At 36.3% G+C, this 24,060-nt stretch overlaps 1 protein-coding gene across 3 annotated transcripts; it reads right to left on the reverse strand.

Annotated features, from left to right (window-relative positions):
* frmd6 (FERM domain containing 6) lies at positions 1 to 23,219 on the reverse strand. 3 transcript variants are annotated; one of them, XR_014029093.1, is made up of 15 exons: positions 22,865 to 23,219; positions 13,164 to 13,494; positions 12,665 to 12,755; positions 12,146 to 12,225; positions 11,986 to 12,062; positions 11,222 to 11,408; positions 6,770 to 6,925; positions 6,622 to 6,687; positions 6,432 to 6,500; positions 6,140 to 6,314; positions 5,296 to 5,604; positions 5,053 to 5,175; positions 2,856 to 2,947; positions 2,610 to 2,701; positions 9 to 2,474 (listed from the first exon to the last, which is right to left on the reverse strand). XR_014029093.1 is itself a non-coding variant. In XM_081351378.1 (15 exons), exons 2-15 carry the CDS (start codon positions 13,260 to 13,262, stop codon positions 2,419 to 2,421), a joined length of 1,644 nt encoding a protein of 547 aa, XP_081207504.1. In that variant the 5' UTR covers positions 13,263 to 13,494; positions 22,865 to 23,165; the 3' UTR covers positions 9 to 2,418. The 3 variants fall into 3 exon arrangements, 2 of the variants coding, with proteins under 2 accessions (XP_081207503.1, XP_081207504.1); XM_081351378.1 differs by having other exon boundaries at positions 2,610 to 2,673; positions 22,865 to 23,165; XM_081351377.1 differs by lacking the exon at positions 2,610 to 2,701 and having other exon boundaries at positions 1 to 2,474; positions 22,865 to 23,165.
* Positions 23,220 to 24,060: the final 841 nt, after the last annotated feature.

The following is a 24,060-nucleotide window of genomic DNA, read 5'->3' on the forward strand; positions in this document are numbered from 1 at the left end:
ACCGATTTAATTACAAATGAAGGTACCTTTTATTGCAAACATTTGAGGACTTTGGCACCTGCAAGGCACAGAATACACTTTCATGAGAGAACAGAGTCGAATGGGTCTGCAAAGGAACTGGGGAAAACAATTTCATTTTCACATAGGAAATTCCTTTCACAGAAAGGACAAAGTCTAGCTGCAAACATAAAGGGTAAACAATACATGGAGTCCATGTGTGATCGGCTGTTATCTGCAAGCAGAACCGATGCAAGTGTTCAGTCACCATGAAATCCAACAGCAACCAAAATGATTAGACAGTTTGGCCATTTCAGATTCACTGCTGCTTTTCAAAGGGGAAGGAGAGATGAATGTGAAGACGGGTCAGGGCATCTATATGTACTGTACTAGTGTTCAGCAGAACGCACTAAGTCATGACACCAAGACCCATGTGCACATGAGCTTTTAAGTGCTGTTCATTCAAAGCCTTTCAAACCACCCATGCAATGAGGAGCATTTAACTAGAATTGGGTTTCCATGTCTAACTGCACTGATCTATGCAAATTCTTCATGTTTAGTGTGTACCTCCCCTACTGTTCACACACACTCTCTTTCTTGTTTAGATGGAAGAATTGCACATTGCAACCTTTACATAAAGTTTCTAATACTGTCTCCCGTTAACAGCTTAATACTGACAGGCAACACACCATTAAAACACACACACACACACACACACACACACACACAGCAGTCATTCTTTATAAAACTATATAATAAAGACAAACTTCCAGTTAGACAAATAAACAGTCAACAGACAGATAAAGAAAATGGGAACCTCTAAAGAAAGGTCTATGGAAGACTTGACCCGATCAGCATCAGTATCAGCTGTGTGCAAACGTCTCTAAATCAAGAGCCGCGGCGGCTTGAAATCCCATCAGTCATTTATCCTGCGGGGCGGCACACCCCGGCATAGGGCCCTCTGATTATGATGCTCACATGATTCGGTGGCCACAATCCCAAAAAGTTCATTAGGTTTAGTGTTATTCTGGGTGACAAGGCTGGGGCGTTTCCTTAGAGATGAGGGTGGAAGTAAACAGGAGTGCAGAAACTTTAGTTTTATGTTCTGAGAACCTGCATAGTGAATTCAAGGCACTGAGGGTTTATTTAGGGCAGCAAACGCATACACACATAAACATGGATACTTTGGTAAGGCAGCTTTTTCTAGATTTTAGTGTTTTGGCATTAGGATGGTGCAGATTCTCTTGCTCGTTTTGGATACACACGCGCACACACATACTAAATGACCTTAAATGGATAGTTCACCCAAAAATGAAAAAAATCTGTCATCGTTTACTCACCATAATGTCGTTCCAAACCTGTATAATTTTTTTCTTATGTGGAACACAAAAGAATCATTTAGCAGATTGTTTATGCTGCTCTTTTCCATACAATGAAATTAAATGGTAGATAGGGATGTCAAACTCCTAAAAATACAACCATAAATCCATAAAAGCTATCGTATGACTACAGGGTAAAAACCATATTGAATATAACAGGACAGTTCACCTATAAAAAAAACAGTTCACCCTCAAGTCATTCCAAATGTTCCAAATGAAGAATGTTTTCTTCAGAATATCTTCTTTTGTGTTCCACAGAAGAAAGAAAACTATATAGGTTTGGAATGACATAAGGGTGAGTAAATGATGACATAACTATAATTTTTGGATGGACTATACATTTAACACAGATGAAAACGAGGCTGTAAAAGATTGCGCTGTCCTAGAGCACACCTAGCTCAAACTCAGAACTTTCAAAATTGTTTTACGGACTTATACTGTAGTGTTTTGAATGGTGTAAAACAAGAGTACAATCCATTTTATCTTTTACAGCCTAGTTTTCATTTCTTTCAAAAAAGGTCTAAAGCACACAAGACTACTTTTATGATGCTTTTGCATTCTTTTTCATCGTAACATCATGGAAAAATGCAACCAACAGGATCATCTGAATTTCTCCTTTAGTGTTCCACAGAGGAAAGAATGTCAGGTTTGTATCGAAGTGAGAGTAAGTAACTAATCACATAATTTATGTTTTTCCGTTTACTATCCCTTCAATAATAACATCCTGTAATTCGTAATTTGTTCTGGGGCTCTTTTTCAATGCTCTCTGCGTTACACCACGAACTCTGGTTCTGCTTCAGTGGTCATGTGGTCTGTGGTCAGATCTTCTCTGTCCAGATCCAGAGAGAAATACTTGCTGGTTCTCTTGATGGGAAACGTGTGCTGGTTATTCCGGATCCCGGCGCACTGATCCGCAAGTCCCTGGTACCCACAGCCGGCCGGGTCCCCGAGGTCTGGCTCGCAGCCGAACGTATAGCTATGTGCGGTGTCCTGGCAAAGCTCCGCCCACTCCTGACAGTTCCTCTGGAACAGACGAACGTCGTCAAGTGATTGGCTGTGGCGGTCTGTGGAGCTCTGGCCCTTCCTGCCCATCGCCGTCTAATAAAACAAAGACAACAAAACCAACGTCAGCACTTAGGAAACCAACAAGCCGCATTAAAACACAGAAATCACCGACTACACTAACTCTCAACTAACCCTAAAATCTCAGAGAGCGGTTAGCTGTACACTCACATGAATTCACAGATGAGAAACGACAATGCTGTTGGGTGTAGGGTAAGGCTGCCCTAAACAAATACTGTTAAGAGGAAGTGGGGTTACCAGCACTGTTAAAAGAGATTACAGAATTACTCAACAGAAGAATGATACAGCTCAAAATGCAGAGTTGACGTCCTCGGTTTAACTTCAGCGGTTGAGAACTTGAGACAGTGTCGTTCAACAGCTGTTTTGCATTGAGTGTTTGTGTGTGTATAGTTGCACCTGAGGAAGACACTCGATGCTCTGGCCTCTCATTCTCACTATGGTCTCTGATGAGCTGGATGTGGAAGAACCGACTTCCTTCACCACTAACCCTGAAAAGCACAAACATACAACATACACATACATCATTAACGTAATTCAATCAATAATCATTTGAAGGTTACTGTACTAGTCAGACTAGGGTGCACAGTACCAAAATTAGTAGTTGATAAAAACACTACTGCCTTCAAGCCTTTCTCAATTAAGTAAACACTGCTTGAATTTGGATTCTCACACTTTTTGAACAGTGATTTCCTTAGCACTGTAAAAATTGCCATGGCTTTGGGGAATTTATCAATGTCCAAAGACTTTTCCAGGTCTGGAAATCATCATTTAAAAGTGTCCTACATACCGCCATGACCTTCATTCACCCTTGGAAGTTCCAGGACAGCAAGAATTTGACTGACAAACTGACTTGGCACTGAAAGGTCACAGATTGACTCAATCTAAAGCTAATGCCTCCAGAGATGACACAGCTTGTATTTATACACCTGTCAGCAACAGGTGTGGTCGTTAAACCTGAACCCACTAATTAAAAGAGGTGTTCTGTATTCTATTCTTGGCACTGTGGGTAAATCTCACAAAAACACATACTTTTTTTTAAAACACATTATTCTGCATTGTGATCATTTGCATCATGGTGTGTGTTTGTGCGTATATATAGGGTACAACAGGGCTAAAGGCACTGTGGGGGAAAGGCGCCTTTGATTTTATTTTCCTCTAAACCACTAGATGGCACACAAACATACCGAAACATCTGCTTTTCAAGATGCATGTGAAAATTTGTCTGATCTTTGACGCGATCGCAGGCAGCAGCTTTGCAAAGTTGATTCAGTGCTAATTTGATCTAATATTTGATGTTTTTAAAATGTTGTAGATTTAAGTAGCAAACGAGAATCAATAAAATTAATATTTTGAGACAAAGGTCGACTTAATGGTATTCAGTTTTGTTCAAGGTAAATAAACAATAACGGAAGAATATGTAAAAGTATGGTATTTGGGGTAAAAAGCGCATCTGCTGTCAGGGCGAAAGGCACAGTAATTACCATGATAATAAATATCTAGCTGACTTTTCCATTTGTTGACATGGCATGGTTAGATTCAGATGGTAAATATCATAAATATCATAAATATTCATAATGAAACAACCATATTTAAAAAAAATATGATATTAATAATATCATATGATAAAATATAATTTATTGTTTACTACTGTGAATCTATTAAATTAAATAATAATAAATAATTAAATAATAATTAAATTAAGTGCTTTCAGAATCTTTACTTTTTTAAATAATTCAGTTTCTGTATTTTTTAAATATATTGTTATATTAATATTTTAATGACAGTATATTTACTGAACAAAAAAAGCATTTTTTTTATTTATCAAAAAAAACAGAAGACTGGTGTAACTTGGCTAAAGTGATTGTTTGAACATTTTTAAAACATATTTTAGCTAAAGTATTTGTATAAATACCGTGTGCCTTTTGCCACGTGTTGAGTAAAAAGCCCACCTTGCCACCTCAAATATTTATACGTTTTTTAAACAAAATGAACCACTTTAATGATTTATTTTCACACAAAATCTATTCCTCCATCAATTTTCAATACAAACATTTTTTCTGCATTTATACACTTTGGAAATGTTTTTTTTCTTAAGGTGTGCCTTTAGCCCCGTTGTACCCTATATATGTATATATACATACACACACACACACAGTAGTCAACATTTGAAGTGGATCAAAACCTTTCATCAAAGTTAAACATGAATTTTGAACAATACACGTTCTTGTCTTAGGACAACTTTTTTGGTCCACTTCAAATGTTGACTACTAATATATATTATATATATATATATATATATATATATATATATATATATATACTGTATATATATCAATAATATATGATCAAATCAGCATATATATATATATATATGCTGATTTGATAATGAGAAGGAATGTTTCTTGAGCACCAGTGTTAAACAGTTGAGCTGCCTAATATGTTTGTGGATAATTCTTTTTATTAATAGAAAGTTCAAAAGAACAGCATTTATTTAAAACAATAGTTTTGTAACAATGTCAGATTCTTAACCGTCACTTTTTCAAGTTAATGCATCAAGCCTAAACTATTAACATAACATAACCTGTATGCATACCGGAGCATCCGTTGTTCTGTGCTGACAGCATGTCCTCTGTAATGTGGATACATAGTTCCTGGCTGAGTTCTAAATCATGAAGATCTTCACAAGTTTTTGGATCATCAACCAGCATCTCAATCTCTTAAGAAAAACACAAACAAAGATTTGATCAATGCAGCCATTTAATCACACAGCATTTATAATTGATACTGTTATTACTAATGTAATGAGTCTTTGAGTTGCCATTTAACTGTCTCCTACCGTCTTCATCCAGGCAGTGCTCCTTGCTGCTGCTCTCGATGCCAGACGTGTGTGTGCTGGCATGACTGGTGTTGGAAGACGAGTGTGCTCTCAGTGGTCGGTGGGGTGTGTTTGTAGGGGTTCGGAAACTGTCGGTGTCGACGCCGGATGTGCGGGAGCTGCCATGACTTGTGGTGGAGTGTCGTGAGAAGGGATTGGGTCGTGACGTGCTGCCAGCACTGCTGCCGCTGGCACGTGAACGCTGCTCCAAATGATCCATGTCCGCCTCCAGAGCATCACTGATATACGACTCCCTGTACTGCTTCTTTTCTGAGAACACAGTTCAATAATGTCAACCATATACTCCAGGTCCTTTGCAAAACAAAATAATAATCGTTTCATGACAAAAAAAATTCATGCTGCTGAGAATGACTTTGTTGATATTCATTATCTTGTGTCACGTATGTAAAGTCAGTGTTATTTAATTTGATCAATATTTTGAATTAGCATTTATTGTTATATTATTGGTTTTCATGATCATTTTACTTTCATTTTTAGCTATTTCGTTAAGTGCTTCATTTTTATTTTTTTATATATTTTATTTCAGTTTTAGCTTTCAAATTGTATTTATTTCCAGTTAATAATTCTTCAACTTAAGCTTATTTCAGTTTATTGCAAATGCAACATTTCTAATTTACGTTTACTTTAAGATTTTCAACTAGATAAATTATGTTTTATTTTATATGTACAGTATATGACAATAACTTTCATGTACATACAGTATATAACGACAGATTTCATGTACATTTCAATTATTAACTTAGGAAACGTTCCTTTTACCGTATTGTGCATATTTGTAAGATACCTTCATTTTCCTCAAGTCGCCGAACTTGTTTCAGCACAGGCTGTAGGTTCATATACAATCTGTGGCTGTTGCTGAGCAGCTGCAGGAGGTGTCGTGAACGCAGAGGACAGCCTGTGTAGTAGATGAGCTTCCTGGCTGAAGGCAAACCATCGGGAAGAATCTCAAACCTCTTCCCCTGTGGAAAGGAAACGGGTCAAAGGTTGATTCATCTGAAATGTAAACAGTGACCCTAATAGCACAGAATTATACACTTGACATTTAAATCATACTAATAAAGTACTGTAATACTGACCACAAACACCAGTTTTCCCACATTGGTCCAGGGAAAATCATATAAGAGTTGCCTGACAGTTCCCACATTCTTAAAAAAATCAAATTGAACCATCACAACATAGAAATGCACAATATATATATTCGAAAAGAGTCGTATTTTTTGCAAGTTTGCTGTACAATCTCACTCAGTAAGTGTTCAAACAGCATACCTGGAAAATCTGAATCCCACGTAAGGTCAGTCCCAGAGATAAAGAGGCCTCTAACTCTTTCTTATCCTGACAGAAAGAACATTTTTCATTATGTTCAAAATCACACTGCATGTGCACTTACACAAACTGTCAATAGTTCTTCCCTGACCTTGTAAAGGCGGTAATAATGAACAGTCACGTCGTCCAAGAGCGCTGCTTCCTTTATGTACTTCAGCTGGGCCTCTGATGCTGTAAGGGCAAACTGTTCTTTGTGCATGTTTGGAATATGACGGAGAATATAGTCACATCCTCTCTTAGAAATTACCTAGAAAAGAGAAAACCGAAATAATAATAAAGCACATCTTTTGACTGATAAATTTACTGGTACGTGACTTCCGGTGTGGTTGATAACTGCATTTAGATTTTTAAAAATAATTGTATAGAGATTGCACTCACTTAAACATTTAATACAGTAGAATATTTTTGATCTGATCAAAATAATAATAAAAAAGTATATTAACTAAATAATTTCTATTAGTTTTCCATGACTTTATAAGATTTTAATTTCCATAATATTAAAATACAATCATTTAAAAAATAGTTACTTGCCAGTGGTTCAGTAACTTTGTTAGGAACACAACAAAATTAAACATATATATATATATATATGTGTGTGTCATGAGTGTCACTGAGTGATTGGCATGGTAATGGGTATGACAATGATGATAAGTTTGGTCTTGGCGGAACAGATCTGCTACGCTGCTGCTGTTTTTGCTGCTGCAGGGCAAGTACGGGACTTGCTACTGCCAATACATACACGACACACTGCTGTGAGCAAGACAAGCTGGGAAAAATGGGTTTCTGAAAGCGCGTTGCATTGCTTAATGCAAACAAGTATTTGAAGGTTGAGCACGCAGGCTCATGGGCTACTGATACAGCAAGAAACAATCAGCTATGCCCTATAGATAATGATGTGATTACGAGCAGGTTGAGTTAAATGACCTATTAGCCTTGGCCATCTAGAGTTTCATGACAGAACTTTGCATTCATATATACAGTGTATATATTGTGATATATTATTACAATTTAAAATAGTTGGTTTTCAATTTATTATACTTTAAATTATGATTTATTTCTGTGATGCAAAGCTGAATTTTCAGGATCATTATTCCAGTCTATCACATGATCCTTTATATGATGATTCATTATCAAAGTTGGAAACAGTTCTGCTGCTTAATATTTTTCATAACCTGTGATACTTTTTTTATGATACTTTGATGAATAAAAAGTAAAAAAAAAAAAAAAAAAAAAAGCAGCAAATGTTTTAAAAATAGAAATCTTTTGTAACAACAATATACACTACTAGTCAGTAATTTTTTATCTTTCTTTTTTTGAAATAAATCAATACTTTTATTCAGCAAGGATGTGTTAAATTGATAAAAAGTGATAGTAAAAAGAATAAAACTAGAGGTATTTCGCATTTCATGGAAAGAGAGCTCAATTACTTACAGAGAGGCTTTAAAAGCTGCTAGATCTGCTTATTTTTCAACCCTATTAGAAGAAAATAAACATAATCCTAGGTATTTATTTGAAACGGTGGCTAAACTAACGAAAAATAAAGCTTCAAGCACCGAAGTTTCCAAGCAACACAGCAGTAATGACTTTATGAACTTCTTCACTTATAAGATTGATAATATCAGGGACAAAATTATAACTATGCAACCGTCTACTACAGTATCGCATCAGGCAGTGCATTGTAGTCTCCCTGAGGAAAAATTTGATTCATTCGTTGCTATAGGAGAGGAAGAATTTACTAAACTCATTAAATCATCTAAATCTACAACATGTATGTTAGACCCTATACCGACTAAGCTACTGAAAGAAATACTTCCAGAGGTCATAGATCCTCTTCTTAATATCATTAATTCGTCTTTGTCTCTAGGATATGTACCAAAAACCTTTAAGCTGGCTTTGATTAAACCGCTTGTTAAAAAAACGCAACTTGATCCTTCAGAATTAGTCAATTACAGGCCGATCTCGAATCTACCTTTTCTGTCAAAGATATTAGAAAAGGCAGTATCTTCACAACTGTGTTCCTTTCTTGAAAGAAATGATATCTGCGAGGATTTCCAGTCCGGATTTAGACCGTACCATAGTACCGAAACAGCTCTCGTTAGAGTCACAAATGATTTGCTCTTATCATCCGATCGTGGTTGTATCTCTCTATTAGTGTTACTCGATCTTAGCGCTGCATTTGACACCATCGACCACAACGTTCTTTTAAATAGATTAGAACATTATGTTGGCATTACAGGAATTGCACTAGCATGGTTTAAATCATACTTATCTGACCGTTATCAGTTTGTAGCAGTAAATGATGAGATGTCTCATCGATCACAGGTTAAGTATGGCGTACCACAAGGCTCAGTATTAGGACCGCTGCTGTTCACTCTGTACATGCTACCATTAGGAGATATCATTAGGAAACATGGAATTAGCTTTCACTGTTATGCTGACGATACTCAGCTCTATATTTCTTCAAAACCTAACGAAACTTATCAATTCACAAAATTAACGGAATGCATAGCGGATATAAAAAATTGGATGACTTGTAATTTCCTACTTCTAAATTCTGAAAAAACAGAGTTTCTAATTATTGGACAAAAAACTTCCTCACGTAATAATCTAGAATACTGTCTAACACTTGATGGCTGCTCTGTTAAGTCTTCGTCGTCGGTTAGGAACCTGGGTGTGCTCTTTGATACCAATCTTTCATTTGAAAGTCACGTGTCTAGTATCTGTAAAACTGCATTTTTCCATCTTAAAAATATATCTAAATTACGTCATATGCTCTCATTGACAAATGCGGAACAATTAGTTCATGCGTTCATGACCTCAAGGCTAGATTATTGTAATGCTCTACTGGGTGGTTGCCCTGCACGCTTAATAAACAAACTACAGCTGGTCCAAAACGCAGCAGCTCGAGTTCTTACCAGAACCAGGAAGTATGACCATATTAGCCCAGTTCTGTCAAAACTGCACTGGCTCCCTATTAAACATCGCATAAATTTTAAAATATTGCTGATTACTTACAAAGCACTGAATGGTTTAGCTCCGCAGTACTTGAGCGAGCTCTTAACGCATTATAGTCCGTCACGTCTATTACGATCTCAAAATCCCACTATCCCACTACCACTCTACAGATAAGGCGTTGTCGGGAAAATTCGTCTTGCGGTCCTACCCCAAAGCAACAAATAAAATAAAATTCCTTATCAAAATTTATAAGGAAAGACAAGTATTTTGTTTAGGCTTGGCTTGTAGGGAATTCCAAACCTGCGTATATTCTAACGCACATAACTATAGAACCCATTCTAAATGCGCATGTGACTGCCATCAGCGTTTCTCGCAGGTTCGCGTTTAGAGTCTGTGTAGAGAGAATGGTGTCGTCTTAGCGGCCCCTAGTTTAATGACAAGTGATCGTTGCGACGGAACCAAATCAATTAAAACTAAGTTTGGATGGAAATAACTTAACTCTGCTGTAAAGCCGAAACAATCTCTGTTACCTTAAATTATACGCTTATCTCTGTAAAGCTGCTTTGAGACAATCTACATTGTTAAAAGCGCTATATAAATGAAGATGACTTGACTTGACTTGACTTGTAAAGAAGATTTATATTATTAGAAAATATTTTTTTATTTTGAATAAATGCAGTTCTTTTTAACCTTTTATTCATCAAATATATTAGGCAGCAGAACTGTTTCCAACACTCATAATAAATCAGAATATTAGAATGATTTCTAAAGGATCATGTGATAGACTGGATGTCACATGTGACACTGAAGACTGGAGTAATAATGCTGAAAATTCAGCTTTGCATCACAGAAATAAATGATAATTTTCTGTATTTTTGATCAAATAAATGCAGGCTTCAAAAACATTAAAAATAGTAATGTTTCCAAATTTTTGGCCTGTACTGTATATTTCAAATTTGTATTTCAGGGGCAAGAAAATACACTTCCAATCTTACAGTAGCCTATATTTAGGCTAAATGCAAATGTAGATGGAATAGCCTACTAGAGATCAAAACGATCAAAAAAGATTTATAATTTAATAATGTTAAAAAAATATTATATATTGTGTATATATATATTTGGATTTATACAAATATACCGCAGATTTAGTCCTAGTTGTCAGCCTTGGCTACAGTGATGTCCCTGAACACAAGAATCCTCAGCCCAGTGCTGTCAGCAGTCTCTGTAATCTGCCAGTTCTACAGCACAGTCTATCTCTGACTGCACCATCCTGCAGTGAAGAGCGCATCACACCATGTGTGTCCAAATGATAGCACAGCTCAGCAAGCCTGAAGCTAATGCACCCAAGATTCTCTCTAAAAGCTTTCAACTATTTTTAACATCCATCCCCTACATGCACTGATAAATAAAATGTTTTTTTTTTTTTCTACAAAAAGCTCTATTCAATGTTGCTGAAATATTTAGGGACAACACAGTGCAGCCCATAAACCACACACAGAGGGCGGTCGGAGCGAACACACGTTTAACAAGCTTGATCAGCATAATGGTTCATCAGGAAGTAGTTTAATGGGGTGCTGTGCAGACTTACCCAGGAGGGGAAATAAGCTTCCGGCTGAAAATAGGCACCAAAGTGTTTGTTCCGTTTGAAGTTTCCCAGGTCAGCCTGCAGCGCAAATGCAGCCAGAAGGAAATAAGCCTCTTCTCTCTGGATGCACTGAGACTGCAGTACCTGCTTCCGCAACTGCCAATAGTAATAATACCGTGCCATGCGATCGCTAAAACAGATAGACACATATAGAACATATTCAGTCATTTTTCTATAGACATTTTGAATGTTTAAAAGTTGAAAAGTTTGGGGCCAGTACAATTTATGCTTTTGAAAGAAGTCTCTTATGCTCACCAAGGCTGCATTTAATTTGATCAAAAATACAGTAAAAACAGTAATATTGTGAAGCATTATTACAACAAAATAATTGTTTTCAATTATAATATATTAAAAAATATAGGGCATTTATTACTGTGATGGTAAAGCTGAATTTTCAGCATCATTATTCGAGTCTTCAGAGTCACATGATCCTTCAGAAATCATTCTAATATGCTGATTAGGTGCTTAAGAAACATTTCTTATTATTATCAATGTTGTAATCTTTTTTGTGGAAACCTTAATACTTTTTCCCAGAATTCTTTGATGAATAGAAAGTTTAAAAGAATAAATCTGAAATAGAATTTTTGTAACAATGTATTTGCTGTCACTTTTGATCAACGCAATGTATGCTTGCTGAATAAGAGTACAAAAAGAATCTTACTGACCCCAAACATTTGAACGGTAGTGTAGATGTGTAGATGTCTCACCTGATAAGTCTTCCATTTTCAACATAATACTGTGCTCTGAAGTGAACGATCATTGGAGGTCCAAACTGGTCAATTCCCTGCAGTTGGTAAGAATTATGTCAAAGCGTGCAACAACAACAAAAATTTCCCCCAAGAAAATCAAACTCTGCTTGCATGATACCTTGCTGGCTTCCCGTTTCCACTCTTTTGGACAATATTTTGACAGTTTCTGTCCCAGTTCCATATATATGTGTTCATTATCTAGGAGAGAAAGCACACTTAAAATACACAGAAACGCACATGCATTTAGGTCTTTAATGTTTGTGTATATATGTAATGGATAATGTGGGAAAATTACAAACAGCATCCAGTAATTAATTACAGCAAAATAAACCTTGACAGGGTGATCAAGACCCCAATGCAAAGCAAAAAAATGCAATAATAAAATTGCCAGACCATATATTATCCCAAAAATGTAATAATTAAAGGAATACATGGAGAAAAAAACATTATTATTTGAGTTGAAATTATTTTATGAAGAGAATAAAGGCACAACACAGAGTGATACAACAGACCTGAAACCCCAAGGATGGCAATATCAGAACTCTTTGACCTTGTGGGGACATTTTTTGGTTCCCATGAGGAAAACAGCTTATAAATCATAAGTGTGTATGTGTGTGTGTAGTTGTGTGTATCTTACTCTGAATAACACTGAGGCCAAACAGATGACAGTCCTTCAATCTCAGCAGATCACACACCTGCACCAACAACTCCTGACACACAGTCTTAACCTGAGAGAGAAGAACAGAGATGGTATGAGAGATCACCTGTATTACAGAGAAAGGAAGGATATAGTGTGTTTTTCAGTGGCGGAACAGGTTTAACTTTTCAATGGAATTTTGTTTATATTATTTTGATGTCTGTTATAGTACTCAAAAAAGCAAAAATAGAGTATTTTTACAATATTTAATAGTGATCAGGAAAAGCTCAGGATGCTCCCTGCGGGATGCAACATCGGAGCGGGACCCTAAATGACATGTTTAGAGCATGTTGTCTATCAAAAACAATCTTTGCATATGATTCAAATAGATAAAGATAAGTGCAATTGCCACATTTTTTATGAAATCATGGGAGAAGCTGTGCTTTCCGTTCAATCGCCACTGGTGTGTGTGTCATTGAGTGCATGGAGTTGTACTTACACTGACTATTACGTTGAGCGTTTCATCATTCGGGAGGAACACACACACACACCGGCGGTCCTGCATCATCTTGTTATTGTGGAAAGTCAGTTTGTTCATCTTTAAGAGGCTGCAGCCTGTAGATTCGTGCCCCTCACTGGAGCTCCACCCCTGAGCACCTCCCAGTCACAATGGGTTTAGATAATTTAGACACACACACACACACAAAAAAAAAAACATGCACGCGATCCTGCGACCAGAGAACTTAAACCTCACAACTGTTTCAAACCAACAGTTTCTCCTGCATCAACAGTCACACCACACAAACACACAGCAGATCCACCGTCAGACTCTGAAAAAGACAGAAAGACAAAAATAAATGATTTTAACAGGCGTACAACTAGAAACATCATGCATACTGGCAGGCAGCTCTCCAAATATTTCACTGAAACATTACACAGCTATAATTTACTGGATCTTGAAGGGAACACATAAGACGAGATAAATCTCTTTTTATTCACAAAACAGAAAACAAGGAAAGCTGTTTTTGATAGTGATGGACAGTTGTGTGTACATTCCACACGACAAAGCTCACATTCTGTACTCTGCATTTATATCTGGGTAGAAAATATGGCGCACTACAAATTTGTCACTTCTTTCTGTCATTTTATTGCTCATTTTGAGCATTACAGCATCTTTTGTCAAGTACAATGTACTGTCAGCTGGTCATAAAGCTTATATAAACATTAAAGTTACTGTCCACGATAACTGTACATCACCCCTCTTATTACATGGCTGCTTATCAAATAAACGCACAGACATGTAATGTTGATAAGTGTTGAAATCATTTCATTTTCTCTTTTTGTAGATTAAACAGTCCATAACAATATTAAAAACATTCTGCATAACAACATGGCAAACGATATTCAGTATTATTGATCTGACTGCACTGACACTATTTGACAAGAACTGAAATGAACTGAATGATGGCATCAATGTTTTCTGCAGAGCTGCTTTAAAGCAGAATTGAACTCATTTAATAATTGATGATCTTTACAATGGAACTGAAAAAACACTGAATTGACTTCAGCTGAACAATGACACTTTTTTTCTTTTTAGAGCTGCATTACAGCCGAATTGAACTATGTTTGCATTATTGAATTATTTGTCTGCTGATCACAGTAAAAGCTTCTTTGAAACAATCTGTATCGTATGAGGCGCTATAAAATAAAGGTAACTTGACAAACACAAATACAATATTAATTTAGCCTAAACATTATGTTATTAATCTTCAGGCCAAGCTACTTTTTTCTACAGACTAGTTTCTACAGACTAGTTTTCCGTTTTAAGTTCTTACCTGATGTCACAAACTTTAACTCATGTTAGGGTTCAACAACTCTCTCAGTGATTTAGATATTTTGGGACATAACATCTGCCTACACAGACATGAAACACTAAAAGACTGTCATCTCACTATCTCTGTCTCCATCAGTATACGAGCACATCTCAAATTACTACAAATAGGCCATATCAAATTTAAAGGAATATTACATGTTATTTTCAAACATATTTCCTTAGTGTATATAAACTAACATTTGCAGAAATATACTTACTATGATCAAGTTGACATATGTTTAAATGTAAGCTTAACATATCAAGAATGGATTGCCTTAAACCTCACTCTATCTATAAAATAGGCCAAAAAAATAAAAATCAACTAAATGGAAGTCAGTTTAGTCCTGGTTTTAGTTTTACAGCAGAATAAATTAACCTCATTACTTCAAACGTGGATTTAAATTATTTTCTTTGCTGCCATATTGCTCCACTACTTAATATTAAAATATTCTTTGTAGTTTGTGGAGCTGCATACACTATACGACATTTTCTCAGCTCTCTTGGCTGGACTTTATTAAAGCTCTTTCTTTTGTAATAATAAAAGAAAAAATGTAAGTATATTTTGAAAAAATCAGGCAAAATGCAAAATGGAGTAGCGAGAAGACTTTGCATGAGAGAGAGACAGAGAGAAAAGGAAAATGTGCAGCAGTCAGGAGAATTCCACCCAACATCTGCTTCTCATTCCAACAATAGAGGCCTTTGATTCTCTCTCTCTCACACACACACACACACACTCTCTCTGCTGCACTTACTTCAGATGTGCAATGTTCATATGCATACATCAGATGACAATGACGTGGATTTTGGCTTTTCATATTATGGTTAGGAGTTCATAAGGGATCGACTTTAACAGGTTTCTAGAAACATTGCATGCACTAAAAGTTGAAGCCAAGCTGGCAAATGGCTCAATAACGGCCATAACATCATATAATATATGACGTGACTCATCAAAGTTACATTTTGAGGCCATTTTAATCTGGCATTGCTAAGTAGGATGAAAACAGAATGGAAGAGAGGATTGCATGATTCCACAATTTGTCAGGATGTGTGACGTTATGCGTGACGTTATGTGCGCCATTTCTTCGCTGAAAGGAAGGAGAAACTTCCTGGATTGTTTGAGACAAATAAAACCCACATAAGTATAAAGGTTCCCGTCACAGACTGTTATAATTTGCTACAGTATTAAGGTCTATGTTACGCCTGTCATCCCTGTCATCCCGCTGTAAAAGCTCGTTTTGCCTCAAGGGATCAAATCTTACCTTATCTTAAAAGACGACTGCTGAAGTGCTGGGGTTTAGCTTTTACAAGCAGTCTTACATCATCCACTGCGCCTTTACCTCTTGGAAAGGAAACATTTAGAACCAATGCAGACAGAAAGCCCTTCTAGCAAAGTGGAGGAAAATTTACTAAGAAAGATCTAGCAAAAAACAAAGCAACTAAGCAAGCATGGTAGAATGAGTGGTAAGGAAATGCCACCGATAGGTGGAATCCGCATGTCCGGACCTGCTCAGACACTGTTGGTCCACAGTTATTTAGTGTGATTCTAATCCCAGACACATTCCCCTTTTCACATGCACTGAACTGTTTCTTCATGCCACAGTAGAAGACACAACCAGAGGAGTAGTTAGTCTAACATCATCTGAATCTGTACACCTGTTCTTAAATTCACTGTAGAAAAATCATTGAGGAAAGCAGATTTGTTCTACTTAAACATAACACAAAAGACACGGAAAGCCTTTGGCATTAATCCACAATAATAAAGGATACAAAAAAGAATCTGGAGTCAGTCTATTAAACAGGTGTGAACAGTCCAACTTGTGGTCATTTGATACACTTATGTTTTCTGCCAACTATGATACAGCTGAACTGTTATTACTTATAGGGTGAATTCAGGTTGATACATTGGGACACTTTTTGCCATTGGGAATAGTAGTAATGTTTTAAATATGTAATGTTTTGCAATAATCCAGCTGTAATCCTCTTCCAAACTAAATTTAGGGCAAATAAAATAAAAGTAAAATGGACTAGATATAGAAAAAAATATTTTTTGAATTGTACTGTGCTTTGTAACTAGGCCTAACTATACAAAGATTTTACGAATGTCTTTTAATAACATAACCACCAGTACACTGTAAAAAAAAATGAATCATGAGTCTTGTAATTTTCATTAAAAAATGAAGGTGATAATTAAAAAATATTGTGTATATTTTATTAAGAAAATTGTGGTTCAGTGTTTTATTGAAAATATTGAGAACATTTCACTAATAAAAACAAGAGATACATTTTCCTAATTGTTTTAAGGAAACATACACAGTTTTGAGGCTTGAACTGATAAAATCAAGGAAAAAAGGATATTTATTTTAAGAGAATTACCTCAATTATGCAGTTGTATTTAGACACCATTGTTAGTTCCCAGCATGCTTTGCACATGGCTGGAAATGGAGAGTAAATATTGAGTATATTGTTTTTGAGTAAAGGGAAACATCTGTTAATGTTTAATGTTCAGTTATGTTTGACATTTGAAATAGTTTCTATTATGTTAAAGTTATGTTACAATTGTGCAGAAGAGTAGGGGTTATGGTTAGGTTTGAATAACTGCATGTATTAATACTCTGAGTCTGAATCATGATGCTTTGTTCATTGAGCAATAACTCTAATGATGATAATAATGCTAATGATACTGCAGTAACAAGTTTGTTGCTGTGCTAGCAGCAGTCTTTTAATATAACTCAAAGTCAAATATAAACAGGCCATCTCCGTTCACTTTTTTTAAGTAAACAGCAGTAAAAAAATGTACATTGTAGTAAAACGTAACCATAAGATCTTTGTCTAGATCAACTGTGGATTGAGTAAACGCTTAGATGACTTTCAATATGACCTAATTTCAGGTTAAACCATTTTAAACCACACCTGTCAGAATAATTACTGAAAATTGTGTGTGTGTGTGTGTGTGTGTGTGTGTGTGTGTGTGTGTGTGTGTGTGTGTGTGTGTGTGTGTGTGTGTGTGTGTGTGTGTGTGTGTGTGTGTGTGTGTATGTGTGTGTTTTTGAGCATTAAGATGCTTTTTTAATTAAAACTTTAAAAGACTAAATAAAAGACATATAGTCCCCATAAACATCTCAATCTATGTCATGTATTGTACACTACCTTTGTTTTTGTTTTTAAAGAAATGAATACTACTTTTATTTCAGCAAGGATGTATTAAATTGATCAAAAGTGACTGTAAAGACAATCAATCATAATGTTACAAAATGTTTCTATTTTAAATAAATGTTGTTGTTTTGAACACTCTATTCATCAAATAATCCTGACAAGATCTATCTCGGTTTAACTGTTTTCAACGTTAATGATAATGTTTTCTGAGCACCAAATCAGCATATTAGAATGATTTCTGAAGGATCTTGTGAAACTCACTGGAGAATGGGTGCTAAAAATTCATCTTTGCCATCTCAAAAACAAATTACCTTTTAAAAGATTTAGAATATTATATACAAAAGCTTTATGGTTTCAGGTTGTTTTTAAGCCATCCACACACTGCAGTGCTGTGTGATAAAGTGATTCTAAGTTTATGGATCATCAGATTACTTTGACTTAAAAACATCTTTAAAAGCTAAAAAGTTAATGATGTATTAAACACAACAGCTGCGGGCTGAATCTGGATATTAGGGACCAAAACAGTACCTTTAAGCAAGACACTGAACCTAAAGTATTGTATCATTTTTTTATACAGCCTCTTTCTTCACTGTTATTACGTATAACCATTTTTCAACAGATACAAATTCTATTCAAGTTCATTAATAATATTAAACGAGTCTTTACACAGAGACTAATGTCTTACAGTATACCTCCATACATTCAAATAGAGCTTTTAGACAACATACTCTGACACAAGGATGATGTTAACACAGCTGTTGGAGAGGCAAGCCAACACAAAGAACTACATACACACCACATTAAAAGGACTAGGATGCTGCACATGCAATAACAACAAACCTACAAACAATAGCAGTGTCAGCTTAACCCATCCAAGCGAGCCGGGAAACTAATCCATCTTAACCACTCCTACACTGCAACTGAGACAGCCAATCAAAGCGCATGCTTTCTTTAAAATGTTAGAAAAAACAAAAAGAAAAAAAAACATGTCAGGTCAGGTGGGAGATACAGTTTCTTCAATCACACAGCATGTTCATGAAGAGTGTGATCATGAAGTCATGCTCACGTAGGTGTATACGGAAGATCAATCTTGACAACCTTTTTTAGAAAAAAAATATATATAAAGAACTATAGACAATTAAGGGGGACAAGTCCCAGCACCAATAATTAGAAATGCCCAAATTGTTCACAGAAGACGAGTGCGATTTCCAACACGACGTTTTATGGTCTATGATCTCCCAGCGCTGTTTCAGCTGTGTGCTCCTATGGCTTATGGTAAATTAAGAGCTGTCAATCTGAGCTCCTGCTGGGGCCGGCTGCATAAACTGCTTAGACTAGTCTTAAAAGTAAGTCATCTAATTTATTTTCTTCAAGACTGGTGCTTACTTTTTAAAGTCAGTTACATAAAAAGGTAGACTGGTCTCATTTGAATCAGAAAAGTAAGACTGGTTACCTCTTGACTAATTTCTAGCGGTCAAATTAGTTCTTAACATAGTGGCTAAGTTTATGCAACTGGCCCCAGTGTCTGATTGGTCTTTACTCTCTACACATCGTCCCTCACTATACACACCCATAAGTTTCCATTGGTTGAACTTTCAAATGGCGATGGAAAACACTGCGTCACGATCCCGGAAGTCCTATAGCTTAAGCCAAGCAGCATGTCATGTCACTCCAATGTCTTATGTTGTGTTTGGTCTCATTTGAGACCAGCTGCTCTAAATAAAGATGTGTAATCTACTATGTTTCGAAGCTACAAACCAAAATGTGCCACAAACACATTACACGTGTGGTGGCAGCGCTTTTTTTTTATTCAAATACTTAGGCTACTTGGTATAGTTTGGTCTCTGACTGAAACAAATATGCTTATTGTATTCTGCTAGTTGAGACCTTTTCAACAATTTATGACCAAATCTATCTGTTATGTATGATTTACAGATCACATTTTCAGGTAAAGCAGTTATTTTTTTCACGCTATGAAAATAAAGCACTTCTAATATATCTGCAAATTGTTAAGTGATGGTCATATTCCCTATATTCACTGTAAAGCCAAGTTTCTAAGCTTTAAAATTACACTTAAATTAAGCTTTAAAATTATAACTATTTTGTGTTGGTTAAGGAAGTGGTTGTTGGGTAAAGATAACTTGTTTATACTGATATTTCAGTGTTTCAGTTTACTGTATATTTATTTCGTTCGTTTATCATTTATATTCACGTCCTACTTTTGGAAAATATTTTCATTAAATTATGTTTTTAATGTGGTTCATTATATTATAGGTTATTTGTGTACGTTCTGATCTCAGAAAAGTTAGTGCAATGTTTGCCGGTGTCACTGCTTTATGCACACACTGGAGCGCTTAATTTATATTTTAAATACTCATTATTATGGTTTAGTATTTCTCCCCCGACTAATCAACTAATGGCTTAAATGAACGACTAACAGTCGACTAGGAAAATCTTTAGATTGAGCAAGCCCTATCATTTACATGATTCATGTAATTCATAGCTGAATGTGACAAGACAAAGAACGTTTTGCGTTTTCAACACAGACATAAAAGTAAGAGTAAATGCGTGCATATTTTAAAATAAAACATTATCTGCAAATAGTTTAAATTGATTACTTCATAATTAGACCTAGAACTTAATTTACCGTTCTTATTTCTTTTTCTCTATTCCCGTAAATCCCTTTTAATCCTTTAATTATTTAATTCCATTAAATGAAAAGACCAATTATTTTGTTGATATCTTCTCTTCTATTTAGACGTATCTGAGTGAAACGGCTTCTCAAACAAGAAACAAATGTAGGGCCAGACTTGATTTTGTCCATTGGGAACTAACTAGATTGTTGGGTCAGATTGCTATTGCTGCGACATCATGTGATTGACAGGTTGTCCCGCCCTCGTGCCATTAAACACCTCATCAGAGAAGAGATGAGATGCCACTGCAAGAGGAGGGGCAGTTATTTTGTTCAATTATGATTTGTAAGATTTGTTAATTATCATTTAAAATAAATATTCCGTTAAAAAATTTGAATTGTCCATTTTGACTTCATGGTGACCAAGTATTTTTAGAGACATTTCCAAGTCAATGTAATCAGATTTGAATGCCATTTTCTCCAGAATCGCGTAATCACACAGCGGTTTGCACACAACAGACAAGTTACGCCAGAGAAGGCACAGGAATCTTTACTCTCTGGGGAGAATTCTTTTTTTGAACATCTATTCTAGCTGCCTTCTGGCAAATACGACGAACACACCCACAAACACACGCACAAATGAAGGGCAGCTCAGCAAAGAAAACATCCTGAGGTTAAAAAAAAGGAAAGGAAAGGAAAAGAAACAAAGGAGAGCAGAAAATACTTCCTGTCACCAAACCACCACAAACAAACACACAAGGCAAATTTAACATTATGCCCGGCAAAACTAGACCTCATTATTCTTCAGGGCACGGCATGAGAACACACACAGGATGTGACTAGAGACAGACTCAGACAAACCCGCATCTAACTAAACACACTGACGAATCTTAAATGACGAAGTTGATTTGACACGTTTGGCTGGCAGGATGGAATCCCACTCTGGGTAAAATCACAAACAATTTGAGATTCATATGACAAAGTGATCATAACTTGAGTGAATTATGAGTGATCACTGAATACTTAAACCGTTTCAGTCCGGAGATTAAAGAAGCAACACTAAACTATAGGCTAAGTCAAATATACAATTGATCAATATACAATTTAATCTCTCAATGAGTTATTGTCAAGGGGCCAATGGAAACGATCCCCCTGGTGGTAAACGGAATGATTGCCGTTTCAGAGGCCTACAGTTCAACCTTACAAACCTATCAATGTGTAAAGCGCATTAAAGATTTTCAGTGCTTATAGAAAATCACTGTAACACAAGAGAGGATAAACGTGAGACCCTTAAATCCCGGTCGGTGTAGAGTTGCACTGGGCTAATATTAAACCCGCCCTGACCGCAAAGAGGAAATTGTGAACATTCCTGAATACAGAAGAGACGAGGAGAGAGAGGGAAAATAAGAATTAACTTTTCCGATTCATGTCTTATTGTGATGCATTTAACCTTGCATGTTCTGTTGAGACTGAGATCACTTCCTGATTGTTCGGGGTCCCCATGTTGTACATGTAAAATTATGACAATCAGCCTAAGTGATTGCTACCCCAGCATAGTAATAACCCTTCTATTCATTTTGGGGTCAATTTTAACACACTGTTGAAAAATACAATAAATAATAAAATATATCAAAAATTACATTTTTTTTTTTACCTCTTTCAATGTACACCAATCACAAAAATAAATTCTTCATATTTAATATGTGAAATCTTTGAAATCCCAAACTTACATAACATGTTTAAGACATTTTCTGAAACATTAAATGTTATGGCAAAATTCAATATCAATAGCCAATATTTTAATATTAAGAATATTTCTGAGAAATAAAACATTTAGCCTATCTGGGTCTCAGATCCCATACGGAAGTAAGCATGCCAGTGATGCTCCAAAATGCAGTCTAGGTGGACAACACATCAGGTTTTGAGACACAGCCAATGGTTCTTATTACAGCAGACCTTAACTTGGCCAAACTCCACATTACCGCGTTGGTCTGACTGGGTGCTATAAACCAACCCAAGTACCAACACATTACTCCAAAAATAGCCAGTGGTCAGTGGATGCCATTTTATACTGATTTGAGCTTTAAAAAGCCCTTACAAAAATTAACATGGTAACGTTAATCATAGTTTGCCTCAAAATACAACAAGCAATATCAACTAACGTTACCATTGAGAAACAATGCTTTTAGAATCGTGTCACTTTGCTGTGAAATATCTCTGAAAGCGGTGGCTAATGCCAAGTTACCACAGTTTTACTACAGTAACATGAACTGTAGTAGCTGGCTTCTTGGTGTAAACTATGGTTCGTTCGTTACCATGGTAAATTTACAAAGAGGAGTGCAAACACACTGCTGTGTTTTGGTCAAGCTCCATCGAATCTAGTGTGTGCGCGCACGCGCGTGCGTGTGTGTGTGTGCGTGATTTTGCGGACCAGCGCTGCCACGTAGAATAAGTTATTTGGGAAATGCAAGGAGACTAAACCCTCTGTACATCCTGACCGCCATAAAGATTAAATAATAAAGTTAAAAAAATCAAAACTCACCTTTTTTGGTGGCATTAGTTCTGCGTATTCCCAAAGTATTCCCAAACACACCTTCTTCCATGTAACTCTTGCTTTGATTCCTCTACAGCGCGCGCCAGTCTAGCACATAATCCCGAGCTGCGAACTCAACCCCATCGGGCTCCCCAACACTCACAAATCACTATACATGTGGAGGGAATTTCCCAACCGTGTGTAGGAGGGGTGACAAACACAAAAGGAATCGGCCGGAAACGCGTCTGTTACACGGTGTCTCTTTCCCTCAATTTTTAAAAGCAACGCAGCGGTTGTGAAATCTTTGTGCGATCGAGGTGTTTACATTTAACCGAGCGTGTGCGAAAGACCACCCCTCTGCAGCTGACGTTGGTAGCGTCCACGGCTGCTCAACATACCTTTCCCTCAGCCTGCAGGAGAACCGACGAATCCTGATACTGAAGCGAGGGCTTACATTATGAATATTAATGAGGTCCTGTAGACGTTGCTTAGTAACCCTCCCGGAGCGTCCAGTAACGTATTCAAGTTAATATTAATGAACCAAGCCTTCTCCATGAAAGGATTTGTGTTGTGCAGCCAATCACGTAGGCGTATTAGGCAAACGTCACGTTACGGGATTAATATTCATGAACTAAATCTTCACTGTAGTAGAATGGGTTCATTCGACGTGTGATGAGAAGATGGCCAGTGGCATATAAAACTGTCTTAAGAACTAGTTTGACCAACTAGCAGTTAGTTGGTTGTAATCAGTCTAACTTTTGGATATCCAATTAGACTAATATACTTTTTATATAACTGACTTAAACAGTTATGAACAGTCTTAAAGGTATAATTCACCCCAAATGAAAATGGTGTCATTTCCTCACCCTCAAGTTGTTCCCAACCTGTAAAAGTTTATTTCTTTTGTTGAACACGAAAGAAGATAATATTTTAAAGAATGTTGGTGACCAGACAGTTGACGGTAGCCATTGACTTCCATAGTATTTTTCCCCTATAATATTTTTTAACATAACATTCTTTAAAATACCTGAGGGTGAGAGTGGATTGGAATAACCGTGCAGAGTTGCCAAATCATTTACATAAGATAGATCACTTGAAAATACTGTATGGAAAATTAGGAAAGACATTTTTTTTCCCCAACTTTGTCATCGCTTGATGTGTTGTTGTTTTTATCATTAAAATGTCTAAAACTTATGCCATTGAAT

The sequence above is a fragment of the Scardinius erythrophthalmus genome, assembly GCF_964197995.2.
Source record: "Scardinius erythrophthalmus genome assembly, chromosome: 21".
NCBI lineage: Eukaryota > Metazoa > Chordata > Actinopteri > Cypriniformes > Leuciscidae > Scardinius > Scardinius erythrophthalmus.

Coding starts and splice junctions, on each gene's coding strand:
- frmd6 (XM_081351377.1), bottom strand. CDS start 13,262: ATGAACAAACTGACTTTCCACAATAACAAGATGATGCAGGACCGCCGG. Junction 12,756..13,163: donor CGCTCAACGTAATAGTCAGT/GTAAGTACAACT, acceptor CTTCTCTCTCAG/GTTAAGACTGTGTGTCAGGA. Junction 2,475..2,855: donor GCATCGAGTGTCTTCCTCAG/GTGCAACTATAC, acceptor TTGTTTTATTAG/ACGGCGATGGGCAGGAAGGG.